The sequence below is a fragment of the Zophobas morio genome, unplaced genomic scaffold (genome assembly GCF_036711695.1).
Source record: "Zophobas morio isolate AGI-343-1 ecotype UQ-CSIRO unplaced genomic scaffold, CSIRO_AGI_Zmor_V1 ptg000006l, whole genome shotgun sequence".
NCBI classification, from domain to species: Eukaryota; Metazoa; Arthropoda; class Insecta; order Coleoptera; family Tenebrionidae; genus Zophobas; species Zophobas morio.
In genome coordinates this window covers 16,507,440-16,535,101 of record NW_026972111.1, presented here as the reverse complement: position 1 = coordinate 16,535,101, position 27,662 = coordinate 16,507,440, and the positions used below count along the sequence as shown (strand labels likewise).

General features: G+C 33.2%; 1 protein-coding gene across 1 annotated transcript in view; it reads right to left on the bottom strand.

Annotated features, from left to right (window-relative positions):
• Window positions 1-27,662, bottom strand: part of LOC135123728 (uncharacterized) — a 498,763-nt gene that overhangs the window by 45,404 nt on the left and 425,697 nt on the right. Inside the window, exon 4 of the mRNA XM_064048592.1 lies at window positions 4,626-4,846. Coding sequence (XP_063904662.1) covers window positions 4,626-4,846 — 221 coding nt within the window. The remainder of the gene's footprint in view (window positions 1-4,625; window positions 4,847-27,662) is intronic.

Sequence of the window (27,662 nt, the reverse complement as noted above, 5' to 3'; positions counted from 1 at the left end):
TGTTGAATCGGTCAACGATTCTTTTTATGTGTGTCATTAAAGACTGTTCTTCAATGTTTAATTCTGGAAATTTTGTCAAATACTCATCCTTGCAAGCTTGAACAGAATACACACATTCCCCGTCCGCATTTAACGTCCCATTTCGATAGTAAGACAACAATAAACGTATTTTGTTCAAAAGTGTACCCCATCTTAACCTAAAACAGATTTATTTGAAATATGAATACACATTAATTCATTTCTAGTTACCTTAATCCCTGTTATCAAATCGTTGTAGTTTTGATAAAAACTGGTTTAATTCAATTTATAACAAAGAAGACTGGAACAACAACACAAGTAAACAAGACGTGCGCGGAAAAGTATTATGACATATGACCAGTATGACATTCTTCTGACAGCAAAGCAAAACAAAAATTCCCCATAACTTCAGTCGACTATAATTAATAATTTTTTGAAAGTAAGAAGCGGCACATCAAAACAATTGCGTCAGCGCCTACTTCGACTACAATCATTTATGATAACCCTGTATGTCGTTGATCCAATGGGGCTCTAGAGGCGAGTCAACGATGAAAAAAAAAAACGTTAAAAATTAATTAACGTCAAAGTGACACTGCCAGAGTCAAAGCAATCATGGATTAGGCATTTCATTTTAAATTTAGATAATATCAAGTGGTACAGGGTATTAGTATTTTGGGTTGCGTAAAAATAATTTTCAGAAGTAATTCTCTCGTGACTAACCCTGTATAATACTCGATATGTATGTTTTTAAATGTCTTTTGCTGTTGCCCTGTCAGAAATGTTAATTTTCGATTGAACATGCCATTTTGTAAAATGAACTGAAAAACACTTTACATAATTAACTAATAACAATAAAACATTCCGAAGCATGTATATATATATTAATCAGATATCTAGTAACTATAGTTAACATTACTTATTGGTTACATAACCGTAGTACTCCATTGTGATGTTACAAGGCTTACCTGCCAACTATATCGCTGCGACACAATAATGAGATATCTAGTAAATGCAGTTAACATTAGGTGTTAGTTACATAACAGGAGTACCACAGTGTGATGTTTAAATGCTTATATGCAAGCTATATCGCTGCGACATAATAATGAGATATCTAGTAAATGTAGTCAACATTACGTGTTGGTTACATAGCATGACTACTCCATTGTGATGTTATATAGCTTACGTTCCAGGTACATCGTTAAGACATAATCATGCGATGTACTTATTGTTCTTTTGTGAGTACGTACCTGTCACGTCACAACTGTGTTTACTGGGAATGTATGTTGTTTAAAAATTTACGGATTCTTGTAAACGTTTTTTAAGTTAGTGGGCCTTTTAACACTACCATCTTTAGATATTTACAATTTGGACGTGTTTGTCAAGGAAAATGATCATCTTCTTTAAAAACAACGGTAGTTACAATATAAAGAATTTAAATTACAAACAAGATTTTCTAATTACTATCAAATACCACAACACCAAATGACATTATTTGTAATACTACAATGTAATAAAATAGTATATTATTAACCAATGTTGTGAAGACAATCATTCTAGGCCAATTTCTTGTAGCGAAATGAGGATTTTTTTTAAACTAAACTCCGCCCTTCAGCTCATGATCTATAAAACATTCATCACAATAGAGAAGGAGTGGGTGGGCGGGGGCTTATATTATGTCCATTTTTTTCTTAATATACGAAGTATTTTTTTCTGAACAAGAAACCGAAAATATGTTTAACTTTCCTGTTTTAGAAAGAAAACTGTAATATGTATATAAAAAAAAAAACAAAAATTAAGCCCCACCGACACGCCCCGATCTCAATTGTGATGAGTTTTTCATTCCTAATCAGACTGAAGGGCGGAGTTTAATTGTAACATCAATATTTCTCTAAAAAAATCTACCCTTTTAAAAACATATTTCATAATATGATAATTTCTTGTAAAGAAATGAGCATTTTGCAGCTAACTAAACTCCACCCTTCAGCTCACAATGAATAAAGCATTCATCACAATTGAGAAGGGTTAGATGGGCGGGGCTTATATTGTGTCTATTTTGTTTTATTAAGTAGGTATACGAAGTTTTCTTTTCCCAATCAGAAACTGACAACATGTTTAATTATCCTGTTGTTGAAAGAAATCTGTATATATTAAAAAGAACAAAACAAAAATTAAGCCCCATCCACCTGCCCGGATCTCAGTTGTGATGATTTTTTCATTCCTAATCAGTTCGAAGGGCGGAGTTTAATTGTACCATCATTATTTCTCTAAAAAATTCTACCCTTTTAAAAACATATTTAATATGATAATTTCTTGTAGAGAAATGAGGATTTTGCAACTAAACTCCGCCCTTCAGCTCACGATGAATAAAGTATTCACCACAATTGAGAAATGTGGTTAATATACTATTTTTTTCACTAGTAGAAACCGCACGATAATAATTCGAAAAAATAATCCTTCAATTTTTTGACGCAAAATGATTTTGTTTTGATTTCTAATCGAACTTAACCTAAATCTGCAACAAAAAGAAAACGGTTTACACTTGTGGCTGAATTAATCATTTTATCTTCCACCGTCTACCAACTACCATGCGTATACTCAAGTAATGTTAGTAGCATACATTTATTCATTTTTTAAGAAATAATTACCATAGATTAATATAGATGCGACATAGAGGCTGATTTTACAAAACCACCCTTATTGACATTGGAGTCCTCAACCACCAAAGGCAAGCGCCAAATTTAAATACTTAGTCGATGCCAATAAACACTTTGCTTCACTACAATTGTAATTCCTATGACCTGAATGAAAGTGAAGGAAACAGTAAGCAGCTTGTAATATTCTGGTAAATCTAATGTCAATTTGTCGAAAATAAAACGCGTCGTTAAAAATATTATGACATTTCTTTAAGTTACTTTTATTCCTAGTTAGAAACAAACACTGCTACCAACATAAATTGGGAAGTCCTCAACCGTAATTTAATTTAAACTATCACGCTTCTCTATGTTCACTGTAATTGCATCATATTTCATCTAACTCAATCTTCTTTTTTAACCTTGGTAGTAAAAGCTGAACTTTACTACCTAGAAACAAGTCGATAATTGCATGCTTCATTGCTACTAGCGAAAAAAAGTTTTTAACTGTACTCCAGATTATGTAAAGACAGCCACGTCAGTTGCGCTCTTCAAAAAAACTACTTAAGGAACCTGCTATATGTTGTATTTGCAATGTTAAGACCCGATTTATAGAAGGTGAGTTAAATATTTGATTGTGATTACATTTTTAACACGACGTTAAAGTACCACGTGACTGACTCTACACCAATTAGACGTCGCTGAACACCTGGATAAATGAACAATTAACTTAATCTCTGTTAAAATATTATATAAACTGGCCCTAAAGATCACTATAATGAGCGTGGAGGGCCGGATGAGATAACAGGCAGAGAGGCAGACTATTTCGCCCACATTATGTCATAAGCGAAGTTTGTTAAGCTACCTGCAACCGCTGCCACCAAATTCATCCTCCGTTAGAATAACTAGCAACTAGCACTAGTTTATGTCATAAGCTTGTGGTGCCCACGCAGGTAACCACTTATTATTGTAGTGTCAGCGTTTGTCTGCTCATCGATCTTGTCCTCGTAACAGGAGACATTTTTTTTTAATTATATTTACTTAAGTATAATGAATAAATAGTGATACGAATTATGTCCACACCTAAAAAGAAAATCTCTCTTTTGTGAACAAACATGATTCTGAATATTTACAAACATGTGCCAACATGCATCACATAGAATTGAAAATGAGGTCAAAGTAAATGCACAGACTGCAACTGGTGGACGTTTTTAATAATTCAAGAACAGAGAATATACTTGCCATAATATTATCCGAGGAGAATGTCGTTAAACCACTTAAAAAATGTCAAAGGAAGAGTTTCTCACTAGAAAACGACGTTATGTAGTGGAGAAGAAAGTATTTAACCTCTGTTAAATAGGAATATATGTTGATTATTCGGTTCGCGATAACACTATCCTCGTACTATAAGGTTTATTTATTAGTTTTCGGCGTTGCGGGGTAACAAACGTACAATATTGTGTTAAATAGTGTTGGCAAAAATTAACTCTAGAAAATATGCTTAGTTGAATGAGACTGTAATATAATATAACCCAAGACTGATACGATTTCCGAATGTTTTGAAACAGTCTTAGAACGAAGGCGCTTCAAACTTCATGATGATGAAGTATTAAAGATTGTCAGAAAGTAATAGAGGCGGTTATTCACTTTATGAAATTTTAAATAGAACGAAACACAGTTGTAATAATGGACAACGCGTTATGACGGTGTTCGTGCAAAACAATAAAAATCAAAGTATGTGCTAAAATATAAAAAAAAATCGGTCCAAATGAAGTACAAATTAGGAGTAGAGTTTTTGCGCATTCAATGAATTTATATTTTTGGCTATATGTTGCATTATTTGTTTTTTCCGGTGGTAGGTATTTATAAAAGACCTAATTAACAATGATGTTGCAAAAGCGAGGGAAGATCTATGTAAATAAATTTACCGATTTTTTTTTTAGATCTCTTGTTAGTCGTTCTAGCGATTCTACTTACATCTAACTTCCGGATTGAGTATAGCCGGCTCAATTAACTCCCACTGTATTGGCGGCTCAGTGGTTGTAATCGAGTGGTGGTGGTGCCTCCTCCTCTCCGACTCGACACTCTTCTCGTAGCTTTTGTAGTAAATATCGTACATTCTGGCCACGCAGCGTATTTTCAGACGGTGCCTTTCGAACGACTGCTTGGTAATCTTCATCCTCAACACTGAATGGGCTCTGGAACGCAAAAAAACAAACGCACTTACTATACCATTTTGTATTCGGGACGCGTGAGTCCGCCCTACAAATCGACGGGACGTTTAAATTTCGTTTTCGGCTAACGAACGGATTTACTATGGTCGGTGTAATTGGGGTCCGGTGCGATGTAGGTATGTCGGTAATGAAATCCGAATGTAGTGTGTTTTTTTGTTGCGTATATTGGAATTAGATTGTTGGTTGTGGGCATAATTTCTCGCCGGTTGTGAATGCACTGCACAGTTATTCCGATAGCGTGCTACAAATTGGTTTTCCCATCGCTGTGTTGGGAACGTGCAGCGTAATGTTGTTATTGTTTCCAATATTCGACGCCCTGTGAGTCTTTCAACCAGAAATGAAAGACGGCTTTCATCATAATTAACCTTTTATATTGCTTTCTATTCTTTGGTGCTAATAGCGACGCGATTTTTAAATAAGCAGCGAAAGTAATAAACAGAAAGAAAAGGTATACTATTTCCTGTGTGTGTACCTAATGTTATATATCTTTCCAGGTACCAGTTTACGAAGATGAATTATCGGCAATTTATTTAATAATAATAGCTATGTGTGACTTTCATGTTAGACGTGTTTTTACTACAACCATTGTTTGGCATCGTAACAAACAGGCGCTGAAAGTTAACCTTGCAACAAAAAAGTTTTAAGCGTTAATAATTAACGTCGGCCTTACTCTGCAGCAAAGGTTAGAATAATGGTTTAATGTATTTTCAATAACGAATATTTGAAGCTTTTATTTTGATCACAAATTAGAAATTTATTGGTGTTCTCTAAGATAACTCTAAAGCGTTATCAACACAGAAATCACTCCACTGGATTTTCGTTTTTAATGAAAAAATAACGCACTAGTTCGCCCTAAAAGGACTTTTTGATTTTGTAGCGGAAAATATGCAAATTATTGAAATGTTTTCAGTCTGTTCTGAAATAAAGCCTGCTATAGGGTGAGTAGTTGTATAAAAAAAAACTTTTATAAACTATCGAATGTGTCTTTGCGTTCTAGATTGCTAGGAAATACCGATGAGTAGAGAGCGGAAAATATGCACCAAAATTTTGAGAAATATGATCATATGATATGCACCAAATTTATGCACATATGCAGTAACTTTCTTAATATATGCAGAGATATGCAGATGCATATGCTCCAAAAATTAAAAAAAAAGCGAACTAAATTTATTTATAAAATACAAAAACAGGGTTCCCGAGCTTACGTTTTATTACAAAAAATACAGAAATCACATTGCAAAGTGTTTAATTACATCTCACTAACACATAAATCACGTTTTTAAAGATATTATTCTTATACTAAAAAATAAATATTTATAAATAGGACAAATTAAAAAATAGTAGTAATCCACTATTTAATTACTATTTTGGTAACAATTTATTTTTAGATTTTTTTCGAAATATTCTAACAAAAAGTTTTTCCGGTGATTCTAAAATAAGTATAAGTATTTGCAAATAGAAAAACTGCGTACTACGTCCGCAGATGTAAAAATACTTACCGGTTTAGGGCAGGCGCGACAAAACACAGTTCGTTCTTGAAGAATAAGTTCAGGAAAAGGTTTAATTCATACATTAATTTGAGTTCTCTTCGACATATTGATTCACCTGTATCCCTTTAATTGCTTTCAATACAAACTCACGATGAAAAATAATAGTATAACGTCCCTTAGACCACCACTTAACCAACGAACAAAAATTTTGAGAATGAACGGTATTTCCAAAAGTAATTACGGCGCGAATTTACCTGGAAGGATGGCTTAATACCCAGTGGTGTTTCCAAACTACCATAAAACCCAAACCTTTCCTAGTTATTTTAAACTCAGGACAATATCTGCAATATGATTCATAAAATTTCGTCTTTCTAGATAAATTCCGATAGAATGACGATAATTTTTTTTTCAAATTAGTACAAAAATTGATAAAAATGCAAAATATGCACCCGTTTGGTGAAATATGCAGCAGAAGGCAAATATATGCAAATATGCAATTTTTTTATAGCTGTATTCATTTTTAATTAGCATGATTCGTTCACATATTAAATATCAAGACTTATATGCAAAAAATAACAGATATGCAAATTTCATAAAATCCGCTCTCTACCGATGAGTTTATTTTAATTGTGGATAGATGTGGTAAGATAAGAGAATATTTTATAAATTTTAATTTTGATTATTTTAAGACATTTATTTGCACCCTAGACACTGTAAAATTCTACGTCCACGAACCGAAACTAGCACTTTTGATTACAGATAATTTTGATACACAATTTACCTGTAGAAATGAACTACAGAGATACTCTTCAAACCTAGAAAAAACTTTGAGTGAAATTACCAGTTAATATCATTTAAGCAAGATTCGAATGAAAATATCGGGTGTCACATACTAAAGTTGTATGGCTCTTTGAGTAGCAAACATTGTTTTGTTTTCGAGCCATTGCCCATTTTTTTTTTTTGTAAATTAGAATACTTTATATTTTTAGACATTCTTACGCTCCATAAATATAGTTTATTTTTGAAATTCCAAAGCGACGTTATCACGTTATTTCAAATTTTTTGAATTTTTTTAGCAATAGCAGGGTTCACAGAAAAATCATAATAACATTATTTTTAAGATTTCTATTGTAATATTTTATGGAGAGATAAACACAGGTACGCGCTTTGTTATGGTATCAATTAAATAAAATTTTAATATCCAGAGCAGGTTTATTACAGTTTGGAAAGAAACACCTGTTTGTCATATACATAAAAGTGGTAGCCTATCAGCTATAGAGAATTATTATAGACCCATTTCAGTTTTATCTAACGTTGCAAAAATTATCAAAGACGCTATTAAGTTAAGAGTTAGGTCAAAACAAGCAAGTAGATGTAGCATACAGGGTGATTTCGAAATATATGCAACAATTTTTGACCACGGCATCGCGTACCGTAGTAATATGGAAATGTAGAAAAAAACAGATTCAAAGTTGAATGGGGCAAAACCCCCATGAATCACCCTCGATGCGATGCCACTGATCACCTTCTAAAGATTGTCGGTGGAAAAACGTTCAAATAAAAACGATGTAAACACTTTCAGTTTCAACTAAAAGTAAACCGACTTTTTGCTGGTTATCATTCGGTTATTCATGCATTTATTCTTCGTTAAAGGCGAACGCGAAAGGTTATTAGATTTAGAAACAAATGGTGGTCCTGAGAAGGTCTGATTTTTGGTAATGCTTCATGGTGATCGACTTCTTATTCTGACGGTCCTTGCCACAACGATTCCACATGTTTATTAGAACAAAAATAAGAGGAACTTAGAATGCGACTACCTTTTACAATAAATGTTGAAAATGTTGTCCTTGACTTGCAGTACAGGCTTCAGCACGTTTCAACACGTTTGCACGGATACGTAAAAAAATGCGGGAGTTTTACGAACTGTAGCCGCTGCCACTTTCATTCGTTCTTGAAGCTCTTCGATAGTTTGTGGACACTGCTGATTTTCATAAAATAACTGTTTCCTCCAACCAATAGGGGCCCACACATTTATGGAAAACCGTCTTTGAAATCGTACTTCTTGACAAGCGTGTGGATTTTCATCGGACCAAATATCAGTGTTATGGCTGTTGAAAACAGCATTGCGAGTGAATCCTTTTTCATTCGTAAACATAATGCAATTTAAAAAGTTAGAGCGTTCATAACATTGCTGTAACAACCATCCGCAGTAAATTACACGACGTGGAAAATCAGCGGACTCCAAAACTTTGCACTTTTTGAACATGGTATGGATGTAGGCCTTGTTCTTTTATTGTAGGATGCACTACAATCTGTGAAACTCCAATTTCAGCTGCAAGTTGGCGAGTGCTGATGTCGGGTTCTTCTTCAACGCGTTCCAGAATTTGTTCTTTAGCTTGCACTATGCTTTCGGTCCTATCACGGTCACGATCGTGAGTTTGAGGCTTGAAGGTACCATAATCTCCGAGATGCTGATGTAAATGTTCGCGCACATGGAATTGCGCAATTTTGAAGCCTGGCGTTTTCATCTGCCACACCATAAAGCATTACCGTGTCGACACATCCTGAATTGGAAAAAATCACTATTGTCAAACGACTAACACACGACCGCAACGATCTGATACATCCACATTGTGTTTTTGCGCGTTGCTTATCAGTGCACCGCTTCTTTGGTTCTTAATCCTATGGTTATATGCCATTCATTGTGGTAGTTATGGTGGGTCAAGGAACACTACTAAAGGCGTGTTTAAAAATTTATATTTAATTATCAATAATTTTTTCTAGACCACTTCGTAATGTAAACTTTCACAGTGCAATAAATCTTATTGTGAGCTATTAATACAAAATTGTTTAAATTTTACTGCAAATATCTGTAAATAAATATTATATCAAAAGATTCTGTGCAGTTTTCTTTCTTTTTACTTCCTAAATGTAAACTAAAGAAGTCTTGTAATTGAGTCTACTGGCCACTGTTTAGTTTAATATTTTCTCGATGGATCATGACCAGATTTCGGCATTGCGGAAGTGATGCTCATTGCTGTCCGATCGCCAGCTCTACTGCAGTTGTGGCTACAACTTCGGGAATTCTTAATAACAATTACTACTTTTTCTAGGTTTTCCTAAGTTATACGAGTTCTCCTAGACGTTAAAATGTTTTAAAAATTAAAAATGACTGTTCAACATAATAATTTTCGTGATTATTTTGATCAGATAAAACCTGAATTGCATCAAACGCCACTGAGGTTGAGACTGCACAGTCGGCCAGCAAAATATATCCTGACGTCGCGTCGTCGTTTTTAATATTTGTCTGATTGATTCCCCATCACTTCGGCTGTGTCTAACTCTGATCATGACCTCTAGAGTACGGTAAAATATGTTTCCGGTTTCCGTCTGCCTGTCTGTTTGTCCGCCGTCCGTGTGGATTTTTGTTAGATAGATAATGTCCGAAACTACTGGACCGATTGTTATCACATTTTATATGTGTATTGTGAATATCATATAGATGGTAAAACGCTCATCAAACTTTGTATAATCATTCCCACCAGCAGTGTGATGGGGTCATTTCAAAATAGTACATAGTAAATGGGTTTTAAATTATATAAAATAACATACTCCTATATGTGTAGTTCAGTTTATAAATTACACCTCTGCGACTATACATGGCGGACATGATTAACCTGTTTCGTTATTTTATTGATTAAATCAAGAATCAAGAACGATTTCCGGAAAATTTGGGAATACGGTACCATTATTATTAGTAATACAGTGCCTCTATCCAAAGTGGTATACCTGATGACGTCATCACAAAATTTTGTAATGGAAAAACTCAGGTGAAAGGAACGCATAGCATGCCTCTTTACCTCTTCACTTGAACATTACATACATACATTTACTTTAACTTATAAGGGTTATTAATCTTATAATTTTTCGAAACAGTTGGATTTGATGTACCTACCGTACTTTATGGGCGAGGGAAGTTTTGTTAAAATACTCTTCGACCAATTTTTTTTGTTTTCGTCACAATCCTAGGAAAAATCTTTAGGTAACATTTAAAAGAGCTATGGTTTTTTAATACTAAGATTTAAGAGTTTCCTAACTAATGTCAAAATGTTTCAAGTGTTCTAAACATATGTTAGTAAGTAATTTATAATTTAGAATTATATTTCAGTTTGATTATTATAAATGTACTTTACTTTAACTTCTCATATTGCTCTGTAAATGGAAGAATTATCTTGAACAATAAACAATTACATACTGTTCTCTTCTTATCGTTTCTACCCAGAAATAAATAATGTGCGAGAGATACTTCAGGAATAAATTATATAAATTTTACTAATCAGTTTTAATAAATTTTAATTGTAGTTTTTTTAAATTTTACATATACTTAAATAAATAAAATATGCCATTTGACAACAAAATATGTTTTGTATTTTTCGAAAATGTACACACCCACCTTCAAATGAAACACCTACATATTTATTTGAGCGTTAATACAATTAAGCAGCGTGCGATAAAACAATATTTGTTCAACTGTTATTAAACATGTAAAAAAAAATATACTGTCAGTTCGAACGATTTAATAAACACAATTTCACTATTCAGAAAGATAAAAATACTTGTATAATTTGTATCGATTTGGAAGATATACTGTTAAATGTTTTTTAGCAATTCACGCGTCATGTAATCTCATTTTCAGGTAGTAAAGAAGGTTAGGAGCAGCTTCACATATCAGAAATTCCTCACAAACTACACCCAATTGACGTAATAACCCCAATTCAATTTTCCTGTGATTTAATATTGGAGCTCGAGAAAAACGTGAAAACTGCCACTGCCAAGGGGCTGAAACTCATAACGTTCATGTCTACATGAGGAAAGTGAATATGAAGTTATCGAATAAAGACCATTTTTTACTGACATGTCTACTAAATTATGTCGTGTTTATAAAAACACAAATCCTTCACAAAGATATGCAGACAGTTGGTGCAAAATATGTACTCTCACAAATTTAAACCAATCTGGCTCCACTCTGGCACCGGCGAGTAAAACTGATTTACTGTAATTACCTTAGGGTTAATAAAACTGTTATGAAAATTCACTTTTGTTGTTGGAACCTGAAAATGGCCTTAAGAGTCTGTTATAAATAAGTGCAATTAACAACCGTGAACTTGTGCGTTTAATTTGGCTCATTACAAAATTGAATAACACTGGGAACAACAGAGGCAACACAGTTTACTGTTAAAAATTTCACGTGGCTAATAGCAGAGTAGAGCAATATTAGGAGTTTCAAAAGAAGGGATATAAAGTGAGAATCATTACTTTGCAGAGACGATATGAGAATTATGAATGAATTGCCAAAAAAAATGAATATAAATAGATATTAAACTTGACAATTTATATTAATAACGATAAATGTCGAGTTGATAGAATAATAATGGTCTAAATTTCTAAAGAAAAAATTATCCCTAGCACATAACTGTATAAAAATTAAATTTTAATTGCTTTTGTTAGTAGCAATATTATCACGTTTTGTTAAAACAAGTTTGTCAGATTTTAAGATTATCTTCGGTTGTTTATGACTTAAGTTGAAACTAATAGGTATATGACCTGAATTATTACAAGACTTTGGCCGTGTGTGCGAAAAAAGAACCCAGAAACCACTGTTGTTATCAAGATTGTACTGTGGACCTCACACTGTTTTCCGTCAGATCTATCCCTTTTCTCTTTTATCGTATATTTTATGCACTTCTTCATGTTCTGGAGAGAATTAATATGAATTTAAATTACTACATATACTGTTGCGAATTTTATCGCATTCGCTCCTATTTTCATATTTTTTATTAGTTTGTTTTGACAATAAAAACACTTATCTGAATTTACTTATCGCCCTTGAAACTCAATAAAACAAGTCCAGTTTCTTATACAGGATTCCTAAAAAGTATGGAAGCACTTGAATATCTCGGAAACGGTTAGTTGGATCTTTTTGAAATTTGGGCTGTACTTAAAAATACTCAAGCCCGATTTTCTGTAGTTTTTTTTTAAACTTTAAACTTCATTTTTTTTCAAGATGTAAGGCTAATTGGTGGAAGGTGGATAGGACGTAGGGGAGCACTTGAGTGGCCAGCTAGGTCACCCAATTTAACCCCATTTCTCTTTTTTTCTGTGGGGTTGTGTAAAAAATCGAGTTTATGTTAATAGACCACAAAGCATCGAAAAACTCCTTTAAAGAATATTAAATGTGACTGCGGATATTCCTTCTAATATTCTAACAGATTCATTTGAAAACCTTGTACTATTGCCAGGAAGTCACTGGAGAAGATTTCGAATTGTTGTAAAATTATTTCTACAATGATTGGGCACTAGTATAATTTTTAGTATCCTAGTCCAGGACTATGACAGGCGATAGCATTGCTAAGGCTAACTCCGAGATGAAATGTGAAAATGTAGGTACACGGTTCTCCAGAAATCCATGCTTGTAAATATTCAGTGATTAACTGAATTTTAGATATTTTTATATAGAATTGATTGAAAAAATTGCAAAGCAAAGCAATGGGGCTTTAATTCGAAACGTGACTTTTTGGAAAATTGGGCAAATATCAGAAAACATTGAAAGTTATACAATTAAGCTAAAAATACTGTGGAAAGGAAACTTTTTAGATTGATCCAAATGTACTATCACATCAGATACGGAAATACATATGTACCAGGAGATTCCCGTTCCAGATTTACAATGTATAGACATGATATTGCAATCCAGGAGTCATGAACGAAAAAATTAAAGCACTACTAAAATATTCACCGAAGGTATTAACTATCTCAAGAGGATTCACGTGTTATTAACATACAACAAGCATCTATCCTTTTCATGAATAATCCCCGTAATTTTTTAACATCATTAGATAAGAAATTCTTAGTAGAGATGGAGTAAGTTTTCCATGCTTTACTAATGAGTTGCTTGCAGATAGCACGATGAGTTTCAAATAAGTTCAAGTGATGTCTTCATAAATTTTTTATACCAGCTGATTTAATACACAAGTTGGTTATTTTATTACATGAAGGATGCCGTTAATTCAGCGCACCACGGCATAGTTGTTAGAAGATAGTTCACTGCTGTTTATCAGGAGTAAACTATGTTTCCTTTAAACCAGTAAAATAAAAGTCCGTGGACATGCATTCGTTCGTGATTAAAACTAAACGTTTATTACTGCTTTCTATGAGTTTAATTGGCTAATTTCGAGCAGGAAATTTCTACAAAATCTGTTTTTGACGTTCGTAATATGGGTAGGGTAAGCTCTTCGTAACAGTATTAGTTTTTAAAATTATAATCATAACCTCTGTTCGTATTCAGAGGTTTTATTTTCTTTTTATTTGCAACTTTTCTGCACTCCTTTTTATTAAACTTCTTAATGGAACAATAAACAAGTGTTCCGCTCTCGAGAGGACATGTACTTCGTTTATGTTGTTTAAAACTAACGGGTGAAAATGGGTAACAAATGGGGCAAATGTAATCGCTCAATTTCTAGGTATGAAGTTTATATAGCTTACATTTACATTCAAAAAGTTGTCACTGGAATTATCATTTAACGTGTCTGGATGATTGGTGGATAAATTACAACCAGATGGAAAACTTTCATTGTGAAGTTGCATTTTTACATAATAAGTATTATCATTCTTAATTTTTTGATGCTGTTTGTCAATTGGTTAAAACATGTTCCTTGCGTGGCAACTAGTTGTTAATATGCCTATTCAATGTATGAATGAAACAAGGGAATTAACTGCTGAAATTTAAGCATTATTTAAAGAAAATTTTCAGTTACCGACAGAAGTTGTTATGTTACAAAAAATTACCACAACGTAATTTTTATTAGCAGGGATTAAACAAGATGAAATCAATGCTAAAACATCAAATGCGCAGATTGTCGTTAAAAATTCACAAAGTACGATCATTGTTAAACCAAAGAATAAGAATCAATTTATGGCTAAAACTAAAGTAGACGTTATTAATAGTACCAATCCATCAGTTTCTTCTTTAAATATTGGTAAAGTGCTTAGAATATATATTAAAACTCATTTGTTTCATTTTTACTTCCCGAGCGTAAGCAAAGGAAGTATTGTAATCGAGTCCGTCGGCCGACTCTCTACTTTTACGTTTTCTCGATCTTTCATGACCCCTAGAAGACGAAGAAATAGGTCTCCCACTTCCGTCTGTCTGTCCGTCTGTCCGTCTGTCCGTCCGTCTGTCCGTCTGTCCGTCTGTCCGTCTGTCTGCCGTCCCGGATTTTTATTAGACAGATAATCTCCGAAAGTACTGGACCGATTGTTGTGAAATTTTGTACTTATATTAGGAATACCATGTAGATGGTAAAACGCTAACCAAAATTTTTGTCTAATCATCCCAACCACTAATGCGATGACGTCACTTCAAAATTGCACATAGTAAATGGGCTTTAAGTTGTATAAAATAACATAGTCCTACACATGTAGTTTACGATTCCGAATTGAGTTTTTACCCGAAACGTCCAGATTTGTGGAAAAAAATCAAAATTATAAAACAACATTTTGCAATTTAATTTTGAATCTGCTAACTCGAATGCTTTGAAATGTTGCAGATGTTTTAAGGCTATAAAGAGCATTATTAATCTTTAGTCAAAATATATTTGGTTATCCCCTCCAAAAACTTGATGACGTCAGCTCAAAAGTTTGCCGAATAAATCCTATATAATAATAATAACTTTATTGCTCAACAGGTTCTTCACTCACTTACAGGACAATTATAAAAAAATACACATATACATAAATCAATATTGGGTACAATACTAATAAATAACTACATAATACATTGTACATGGAAAGTAAAAATAAATAAATATAAGTAAAATAATATTAAAAATATTTAATAAAATTACTCGCTGCTAGTGAAAAATATCCAAGTAAAAATTATTAGCCTCCCGACACATGGTTGTTAAGGGTGCTTTTTTGAGTAAATTCGTCCTCGCAGTTGGAATTCTAAATGTAACACCATGACGAGCATTTGGACGAGGAACATGAAACCTTAACGAATTAACGATGTCACTGCCTACCATGTATAATCTTCCAAATAAATCTGGCACCAAGTCGTCTTCTTCGAAAGGCTAACGATTCAAGATTGTGTGTATCTAGAAGTAGATTATAGTCCGTACCACGTGGGGAATAACTGCCGACAATCTTGAAGGACAAAAACTTTAAAAAGCGACGCTGTATTTTTTCTAGCACTAACTGGTGACAAATATAATAAGGAGACCAAATGTTGGAAGCAAATTCAAGTTTTAATAAAACGAAAGAAAAATACAAGGATTTTAACACTTGTGGACTATGAAATAGTTTAGCATTTCGCATAATGAAGCCTAGTCTTAGAAGCAGCAGAGGCAATACTCTCAATATGATTTACAAAAGTCATATTAAGTAGTGTCAAATAGTACTCCAAGGTCTTTAATGATGGTTTCTTTGGATAATGGTACGTCATTGATCTTATAAGAAGAAGGAACACTTTGTTTTTTACGAGTGTACGAAACTATACGACATTTGTCAATATTTAATCTTAGCTTATTACGAAGAGTCCAAAGTACAATCTTATTCAAGTTGTGCTGCAGATAATTAACATCATTCATACACGAAATTCTAGAGTAAATCTTCAAATCATCAGCATAGGCAAGTGCATGACAAGACAATGATCTAAGAAGATCATCAATGAACAATATGAACAACAGTGGTCCAAGATTAGACCCCTGAGGTACGCCTGATGTTGAGACATATTCTTGTGATTTATAACCATTGTAGGAGACATAATTAATTCGATCTGATAAATATGACATTATAAGGGCCAGGAATGATTGAGCAAAACCGAAGGAACTAAGTTTATCTAAAAGAATTTGATGGTCCACAGTATCAAAGGCGCTTGAAAAGTGTAAACCACATCAACTTGGCCGTTATTATCTAATTTTTCACAAATAAACTGGGTAATTGTCACAAGATTGGTAACTGTTGATCGTCCAGATATAAACCCATGTTGATAAGGTGACATGTAGGATTGAATATTATTAAAAATTGATTTAAATATAACTTGCTCAAAGATCTTAGCAAAGTTGGACAATATTGCGATTGGACGGTAATTTTTCAATTGCGACTGTTCATTCTTCTTGTGGATCAGAATTATCCTAGCTCGTTTCCACCTAACTGGAAAAGTAGAAGTGGATATTCCTTTATTAATGATCAGAACTAAAGGTTTAACTAACGCAAATCTAGTATCATGAATAAGAAAACTTGGAATTTGATCTTCACCTGCAGTGTTTTTGATGGGGAAGGTTGACATTATTTTAAGAAGCTCTTCTTCGGAGACGGGTATAAGTTTAAAACTTGGTAGGAAGACTATGAATATCACTAACTGATAGGTCTGACGAAGGACGGTATATATCAGAAAAGACTCTTGCAAACGCATTAACAATATCTTCAGCCGATTCGTATGTTATATCCTCATCGTGCATTTTACCAGGAATTCTGGTAGTACCTTGTTTCATAAGAATAAATTTGAAAACTTCCTTAGGATTGCGCTGAACAGACATTTCAACGTTATGAAAATACAAATTATAAGCTTCAGCTATTTCAGATTTGCAAATTGCACGAAGTCGCTTAAAGTTATCAAGAAATACAGTACTATTAGTTGAGAGCCATTTTTTTCTGTAATAGTTTTTATTTTTTATGTGTGAGATTATATTAGGCGGAAACCAGGGAGGATAACAAGATATATACGGCTTGTGGTAAGGTACAGGTACCTATCTAAAATGCACAAAATATGATGAGTCTGTACTTGTGATCTATCACTCCATTCATATTTTTTGGATTTGCACTGACTCAAAAAAATTAATGAATGCGTAAATATATTTTATTTGTTCCTCACTTGTAAACATCAATTTACCAAGTCACTGTATTCAACATGAAAATGTCACTTAACTGGCTATAGCCTGTAAAAATTTTACTGGCTAGCCAGTAAAATTTGTACAGCCCTGCTCGTGCTCATACAGCGATATATTTTAAACTGTTATAAGTTGAAATGACAGCCAAAGTTGATTCAGGCAAATTTTCACTCACAATTGCTGCGTCCTCAGTAATATAGCTTGCGCCACACTCATTTCAATACATCGAAAACGATAAATCGAAAAATCTAAATGACAGAACTAGACAGCATAATAACTACTGTGATAAGTTCCATGCTGACGTGCGTTTCCAAGGCAATACGTCTAAAGCTCATACGATGTTTCTTCAAATATCGGACCTTCTAGAGTTTTTAATAGTTTATAATAGTTATTTACAAGTGAGAAACAAATAAAATATTGAACAATACACGCAAGGTAACGGGTTTTTACTGGTTCCAGAAGGTGACTGGCTCGCCTGCGGAGGTTTTTTTTGGCTGTTAAATCAAGAACAGCACTTGTAATTTTCGCGACACAAATGTGACAATAACATACTATTATTGTTATCCGTGCGCTTAATAATGTATTCATAATTTTCTATTATTATTTTTACATAATATGATACATCAACCAACGCATTGGATGTCATACATCAAACTAAAGTATGATATACACATGAATGTAGAAAAAGCTTCTACAGGAATCTCAAATAAAACTCCATCGTGTCCATTTTGCTTATCGGCGAAGTAACCGTCCCGAATAGAATTCGGCCATTAAGCAGCTGTTGCTTGGCCCGAATAAGCGGCGGTGGCGGACAAAAAAAGTATATATAGGCATCTGTTTAAAAAGAAAATGAACTGTGACTGATTTTTTAAATTTGCTTATACGGGGTGCCTCAAAAAAATTAATGACTGGGTCCATTTATATTATTTATTAAATCAAGATTTGCAAAACTGAATATTTTTAAATATTCTTCACGTTTTGAAGTTATTGTAAGAACGGAAACATTTTAATCAAAATGTATCTGTTTATCAACCCCAAAAAATTGATTAGACTATACTTGTAATTTATCATTACATTCATAGTTTTTAGATATGCTTATACAGGGTGACTCAAAAAAATAATTATCTTTGTTTTCCTCTCATGCCAAAATTCAAATTTAATAATACCACGGTGTTGTCAGTCGTATTTTCAAGGCAGAATACAGTGTTGGTGGTTTTTTAATTTTGGAAAATACTGTACTTATTAGCACTAATAGACGTATGTATTTTATAAACATGATTTTTTTTCAAATGTTGATGTTGTACTTGTAATTGGAAAATTAAAACATTATTGACTTTTCTCACCTACTAGTTAAGAGGCCCTAGAAAAAAATACGTCCACAATTCCACACACAATACGATCGCCAAAGATAGGATCGTAGGTATTATGTAATTATCCAACCCTTAGAGAAATGTCTAGGGAACGCAAAGCATATAATTTCACATTTAAATAACCTTCAGACACTACGTTTTATCCCCTCTCTTGTTTCATTAAATCAGATTCAATAAAATAAAAACACAAACACAAATTATACACATGACATAAGTAACTGCCAGGGCGACAACCAGAAAAACGCAATGGAAAATGAACTAATTTCTGGAGAGGCGGCGTTGGTAATCTGAATCGATTTCAAATGCTTCTGGTAGATATTTCTCGAGGTGTACCAATATCTTTTTGAGATTAGATGGTGCCTGCGTTATAACACGTGGCTGTTCGGTGTTTGGGATATACGTCCTGCGGGAAGAGAGATCTGTTTATTTATTTTTTGCAGTTTAGTATTTCCTACTGTATAACTTTTGCTGTGAAGTAACGTTTGCGAATTTTTTACCAAGTCTCTATGACACTTGTTAGTCCGTATATTTTTTTCGATTTCTTAATTTTGTTTTCTATTAATTTACGTTTTACAAATGGAAGCGTCATTGCTCAAGCACAAACGATATTCCAAGCGGCTATTTCACTTGGTTGCATTGGGTCTAACTTTAAATTCTGTAATCCTATGTTAGTATATTAATCAACGACAAATAATAAGTTTTAATAACGTTCAAGTGCCAAATTTTATCTTATATTAATAAATACGATTTATCTATCTTTTTTTAATTTACACTGAACGTTGAGAGAAATAGTGGTTGTAAAGTTCACATATAGCATTCTAAGAGCAATAAGATCATAAAATAACCTTTGATAGTTTTAGGTATATGCATTATGGAGAACCGCCGCTGCGCAGAAACAGCGAGAACACTTTATTTCATTCCGAGATTGGACGTGTATTGTTTTATAGGTATGGTATTTTTATTTTTATCATTTTCACCGTAGGGTGGATGCCATGTTTTTTGTTTTCATGTTGACTTACAAGATTTAGCTAATCTGAGAGACGTGTTTTCGAGCTAATAATAGTCAATTTAATCCCCTAAATATTTTTTTCCCGTACCGACCTGATTTTCTCGATCTTAATCCTTCTTTTTACGTTAACGTTGACGTTTAGTCCCTCAAATGTCATTTTCAGGTTAAAAGAATTAGAAAATTTTTTAATCCCTCAAATAGTACATGAGGAATTAATAAATTGTTGATTCTTTTCTTGATCAGTAAATTAAAAAATACCAATACAAATCACTCAATAACTTTATTAACATGCTTGGAATCGGAACAACAAGAAATATTTACAGTGCAATTATAAACGGGGCCAAAATTAGAACGATTCTGAGCTGACATAGATGGAGTGTTGCTATGATTAATAGAGTGCTGTGTTCTTCTTCGTTAAAATTGCCCATCACGATGTAGGCATATGTTAAAGTAAACTTAATTTACTCGGCACTTTCTTTGGTCAACATGAAATTCAAAATTTCAGCTTCGTTTAAGGTGTTGAACTTTAAGTTAAAAGTGGCTTATTTGGCTTTTTTACATCGTAAAAAGTTTTATTTTTTAACGTACATGGGAAACAAAATTGTACGTACAATACTGGAACAATTTCACTTTCTAATGGCATTTAAAACAACTTTAAAACTACAGTTAAACATTACTTAAGTTTTTATTTCCTCCGTGCACGTGTACACAATCTAATCCAAAGTGGAAACAGAAAATGTTTTACTTGTCGAATAAGAACTTTTTACTTTGGTCAAAATTAAAAAAAAAATATTTTGTTAATAATAATGCATTAAAATTAATATTAATTCATTTTTCATACCAAGGAAATCAGCTCATATTCAAATCAATCAGGTCCATTTACCCTTCCTTGAAATGAATGAAGAAACGAGGAAATTGTTTTATCACCTGCATCTGAGAACACTCCCTGTCATTTTATATCACGTCTGCAGAAGCGTCGTCCACTTTCATTAGTGCGTAGAACATGGTTTCTATTTTATTTGAAGATTTATTTAAGTACTCGTGGATGAGTTATCTTTCGCCGGTAGGTTCGATTTATTACAAGACTGAAATGAGTCACAGATTTTTTTAAGAGGCAATATTTCACATTAATTATTTTGAGATATCGATGTGCGGTAAAGGTCAAATTTTGCAATATGTTAAACCGTATAAAACAGTGACATTAAACATTTAAATTCCCTCTGAGCTGTCGCCCCAGCTTTTTGTTTTTGAAAAAAAAAAAAAACTGATTAACGATCAGTAACAAGAAGAATTATTATTGGACCTGCACAGTCATCTCTAGTACTTACATGTTAATGTTAATATTACATAGTGCATCTAATGTTATTTTAAAATGTGTTTATTTCTGGTAAATTGAAATCAATTTTATTTATTACTAGCTGACCCCGTGAACTTCGTTTCACCTACAACTTAATTTTGAATCTGCAAACCGAATGCTTTGAAATCTTGCAGATGTTTTAAACATCTGATAAGCATAATAAATTTGTATTCAAAATAATACTTACTTCCTCCAAAAAATTGATGACGTCAGCCCAAAATTTTGCCAAATGAATCCTTTTTAAAATATCCAAAATAGGATGAGACTATAGTTGTGATTTGACTTGTCATTCCATTCATATTTTTTAGTTTTGCTTATAGGGGGTGTCTCAAAAAAAATTAATCACTGAGTCAGTTTATTTTATTGATTGAATCAAGAATTGCAAAACTAAATTTTTAGATTTATTGCAGACGTTTTGAAGTTACTGTTTGACATGGTACGTTTTTAATCAAAATATCTGTTTATCAAGCCCAAAAACTTGATGACGTCGTCTCAAGATTTTGCCGAATAAATCCTATCTAAAATGTGCAAAATATCATCAGTAAATTTTCGTAAATTTATCATTGCATTCATATTTTTTAGATTTGCTTTTACAGTGACAAAAAAATGTATGGATCAGTCAATTTATTCTAGAAAATAACTCAAGAGTTGCAGAAATGACATAATTAATATAATTCATAATGTTTAAATATGATAACTATTAATATGTGATAATTAAACCGAAAACCATTTTCCTAAGAACACGAGGTTAGCAAAAACAAATTAGTTTGTTTAAACATTGTTAAATTAACCCCGAACATGTACAATTTCTGAGCGAAAATATGAAAAATAATTTTTGCAATCTCATCGTGACGTACGATGACGCCACTGTCACGTGAACCACCTGATAAAAGGTCACATTTTTCGGTCCTCTGCGTTTAGTTTTGATTTCGGTTTGGTGGCAGCAACATCAGAGCCCGTTTTGGCTTAAAAGTAGGGCTCTTTTCACGAATTTATAATTTATATATTTAAATATTAGTGAAAATGTGTTGTATTAGTACTGTGAACACGAACGAAAATGGATATTTTTTCGAAAAGGACCGAAAACAGGGTAAGTTCGAGTTCAGTTTTAATTTATCGGATTCCGTGATTCGTTCACTCGACAATATTTAAATTTTGGGAAAATTTTCGAAACGATTGAAATCGGTTGATCAAAGCTATACATTTTCACGACATAAATAAATAAATTTTAAACATAATTAATATCATTTATAATGTTTAAATATGATAAGCATCAATGTATGATAATTAAACCGAAACCCGTTGTCCTACAAGCCCGAAATTATTAAAAACAAATCAATTTGTTTAAACATTGTTAAATTATCCCTGAAAATGTGCATTTTCCCGGCCAAAATATGAAAAATAATTTTTGCAGTCTCATGGTGACGTACGATGACGTCAATGTCACGTGAGCTACCTGTATAAAGGTCACGTTTTACGGTCGTTTGTGTTCAGTATTAATTTCTGTTTGATGGCGGCAAGATCGTCGCTTCATTTCGGCGTAAAAGTGGAGCGTTTTAGCGAATTTCTAGTTTATTATTAATACATATTACGGAAAATATGTTGTGTTAGTGCTGTGAACACGAACGAAAATGGAGATTTTTCCGAAAAAGACGGAAAACAGGGTAAGTACGACTTCAGTGTTAATTTATCGGATTCCGTGATTCATTCACTCGACTTTGTTTAAATTTTGGGGACATTTTCGAAACGATTGAAATTGGTTGATCAAAGCTATACATTTTCACGATATAAATAAATAAATTTTAAACATAATTAATATCACTTATAATGTTTAAATATGATAAGCATAAATATATATGATAATTAAACCGAAACTCGTTGTCCTAAAAGCCCGAAATTATTAAAAACAAATCAATTTGTTTAAACATTGTTAAATTATCCCTGAAAATGTGCATTTTCCCGGCCAAAATATGAAAAATAATTTTTGCAGTCTCATGGTGACGTACGATGACGTCAATGTCACGTGAGCTACCTGTATAAAGGTCACGTTTTACGGTCCTTTGTGTTCAGTATTAATTTCTGTTTGATGGCGGCAAGATCGTCGCGTCATTTTGGCGTAAAAGTGGAGCGTTTTAGCGAATTTCAATTTTATTATTAATACATATTAAGGAAAATTTGTTTTGTTAGTGCTGTGAACACGGACGAAAATGAATATTTTTCCGAAAAAGACCGAAAACAGGGTAAGTACGATTTTAGTTTTAATTTATCGGATTCCGTGATTCGTTTGGTCGTCAATGTTTACATTTTGGATAAATTTTCGAAACGATTGAAGTTGGTGGGTAAAGCTGTACATTTTCGCGATATAATTAAACAAAATTTAAACATAATTAATAGAATTCATAATGTTCAAATATGATAACTATCAATATATGATAATTAAACCGAAATCCATCTTCTTAAGAACACGAGGTTAGCAAAAACAAATTAGTTTGTTTAAACATTGTTAAATTAACCCCGAAAATGTACAATTTCTGATCTAAAATATGAAAAATAATTTTTCCAATCTCATCGTGACGTACGACAACGTCACTGTCACGTGAGCTACCTGATAAAAGGTCAATTTTTCCATCCTCTGTGTTTAGTTTTGATTCCGGTCTGGTAGCAGCAACACTGGAGCTCCGTTTTGGCTTAAAAGTAGCACGTGTTCGCGAATTTCTAATTTATTGTTAATGAATATTAGCGAAAATGTTTTGTGTTACGTGCTGTGAACACGAAGGAAAGTGGATATTTTTCCAAAAATGCCCGATTTTTTTTGAAATATGTTGTTAATAACATGCATTCAGGACTGATAAAGTACGGCTTTGGAATATACAAAGTGCAGTGTTCATAATTCACAAAATACCGTATGCGTCATTTTTAAACTACGGCGTCCAAATTTAGAAAATACGGTGTCCTTCACCCATGTTATCAAACCCTAGTCCTCTCTTTTAATGGCAAGACGCACTCCAGACCTCCTCGTATTGTTTGGTTCTTGCTGGGCAACAGCAACGAGCGAGCACAGTCATCGCTCTTTGTTGGCAAACGTGGAGAAATTTGTATACTGTAACTTTTGTAATTGAAGCATTTTGTACTGTATATTGTATGTGTTACTAACTTAACTTGGGTCTTGCCAATTTAGCTCCAGTGGTGCAAATGCTTTGTTTTCACGCTGCATTTGCTTGGGTTTTAATTTTGCAACAGTGCATTCTTTGGTTCTGGGTTTGAATTCTCCATGTCGTCAGGCGCTTTGGCCTGGGGGGGTTCTTTTGGCCCTTAGACGCTGGGTTGCATCGTTCTTTGAGAATGAGGTAAGACGACCTTGGATTTATGCGGCTGCGTTCTCCCTTGGGCGTGTGAGCGCTGCGACCAATAGATTTTGTCCCGAGTTCCATCGGTGTGCTTGCTTGGGTTTTCATTTTGCAACATTCTCAATTTTTGGTGCAATTTCTTCCGGTGGTGTATTGGGTACTAACTTTGCATTTGTATTGTATCTGAATTGTATCTGTATCTGTAGTGTATTCTGTATTGTAGCTAGATTGTTGGTACCTGTATTGTATTTCCGTTGTATTGTATTGTATAACGTTCTATCCTTCATTAACAATTCCTAGCCCTCTCCTTTCCTAGCGAGATCTGCTCCAGACCTTCCCGTGGTTCTCGCTGAGCATCAACTATCGAGGACAGAAAATTCAAATTCAAAACCAGCAAAGTTTCACAAAAATCATGAAAATCGCTCGTTGGTGGCCAACGTGGAGCAAAAGAGACTTTTGTAACTCAACTAACTTTGTTAACTCTATATTCTTAAGGAAAAAAAAAATATTACATTTAATTTATCATTTATAAGGACAATTAGTCATTTGCCACGCCGATGCTCATTTTTAGATTAAATGCTCACAAAACGCGTAAATGTTCAATTTGTGTCCGGGGAGATACAATGTTTGCAAGTAGATACACAGTACATCGGGTAGATGCTCAGGTATATAAGAGTAATAATGAAGTAGGTACTTCGTACTTCGAATATGAGTATCTACTCAGTTTTATTCATAACGTCCAATGTCTCGCTTCAATGTTTGATTATGATGTTGATTATGAGCACAACGCTGATCAACTTCCGTATCCGAATTACCCTTGAAATAAATCATCGCGATTTGCACCGGAGGTAGTTCGTCGCACATTTGATTGACTTCGTGGACTTATGTCAGCTTGTCGTCTTCTCGGCGTTGAAATCAACTTCATAAAACGACACAGAATTATTTTCACAGTCAATCAAATCTGTAAATTTTGTCTTGAGAATTTTAAAATATTGAAAACTTTAAATTAAATCCTCGAATAACGGTAAAGGTTGAGATTTTGTCGAAACCAACAATGCGAACATAGGTAAATAGAATGGCAGATCAAAATTAATAAGAAACTTTCGCAATGCGTAACTAAATTCACTTTAACGAACACTTTTCTTAAAATAAACGACGTTTTTTGTTACGAAAAAACAAACAACGACTTGAAATGCAATAATACTTTTCACAATCGCACGGAAGAAATAGTTTTGTGTGACACGTCAGTCAGGCGACAGGTCCGTCAGGAATGGCCAACTATTCAAATTCATCCCAAGTGGCGATTCTCGTGCAAAATTTTTAAAATTTTGTTTATCTTTTAGCCGTCTCATTTTTTATAAATATTCTTACATATAAACCTTCTCCTGACGATAAGGAACACGTAAAAAAAAGAATCGTTCAATTCGGTGCGGCCGTTCTGAAGTTATGGGCGTACATCTGACGGAAATGTTAAAATTCAATGACTATGAATGTCTACAGTTCTAGGAGACATATTGCCAAACATGCTTAAAGGAATAGGATAACAAAATTGTGAGCTGTCCGCAAGTATTTCAAAAAGCACTACAGTCTTTCCGTAACTGGTACTATAACCGTGGCTTATAAACATGCTTAGCCCTAAATGTCGACATTTATCAGAACGGGATTGAAGTAGAGAGAGCAGGAGCAGTGAGTGGCTTTTTTTCTCCATAAAAATCCTTGTTTAAGCTTATCCGCTCCAGAATTTATAAACTTCATGCAGGTTGATCAAGAAAGTTTAAGGAAGAAAATAGAAACATTGATATATTTTTTGAAAATACGCCAAACATCAATAATTGCATGCTGATCTCCTTAGATACTTCTCCGGTACTTTTCAACCTAAATATTCAGGACAGTTATTTTTGTCTTAAGAGTATATTTGGTAATATCCCCTCTTCTATCCATAATTTATCGGTAACAACCTTTTTACATAAAACTTGGTGTAAGCAGCTTACGAGGTAAGGCAACCGACCATAATCAAACTGTAAAGTTGGCATAAAAGCACACCAGACCTATTGACGATCTCCAAAAAAGTAATATTATCTGACTACTGGATACTTTGCTGATATTTTCATTATAGATTTTTCGTGTTCTCATTCACTGATCAATTTTCAAATAAAAGAACTTCAACAATGGTCATATTCACATCAGGTAATTACAGTTCAAAATGAAACACAAGATTAGAATTTAGTGACACATCTATTCGATCGGTTAAATACGATTTCTCATTTTAACATTTTTTGAATTTTAATTATATTACTTCCTGAGCGTAAACGACTCTTTCGGATGGACCCTATTGCAAAAGGGTCCATCCGATGAATTGTTACTTTCATGTTTTCTCGACATCTTATGACCCCTAGAGTAAAAAAAAAAATGTTTATGTCTATATATCGCGTATCTGTCATCTGTGTTGATTTTTATTAGAGAGATAACTTCCGAAACTATATTGCATGTATTGTTCTCAAATTTTATAGACATGGTAGGAAGATTATGTAGATGGTAAAACGCTAAACAAAATTCTAATCATTCCAGCCAACAATTTGATCACGTCCCCGCAAAGTTTTGCTTAGTATAAACCATATAAATTTTATAAAAAAAGCTATACTGGCAGTTTATGAATTTGCTTTGATTTTGTTTGTTATTATTATAATTTGTATTATTTACTATTTCTTATAGTAAAGCTGGTTTTTACGTAATGTCAATCATTCAAAACATGGCCACGGGTCAATGATAATCGCATTACCTTTCCATTTGAAGATTCGGGATTCGATCTGCGATGTATCCATTTTTTGTATACTGTGACTGACTGTACTTTATCAGTCCACACATATGTACTATAAATTATAAGATTTATTTGTACAAAATGATTAAAAAAAAAGAAAGGAAGTTTATTTTACTGATTAAATTAAAAATGGGTCACCCAATTTTCCTGAAAATTTGAGATTACTGTTATTATTAGTATTACATTACACTTATCTAATCCAAATTGTTATACGTGTCCTTGCTAAAATGTTAAAATACAAAAAAAAAAAACAAGAAAAATGTCTAAAAAGGAAAAAATGACTCCTTCATATGAGAAAACCAATGATTTGTAACGCTTAGGAGATGATTCCAATGCAGGCAACGAATTTAAATTTGAAAATCAAAAATTTATTGAAAGCTTTCCGTCAGACAACAAATCGAAAAACAATTTTAAAATAAATCTTTTAAGGTTTTTAGTTTCAC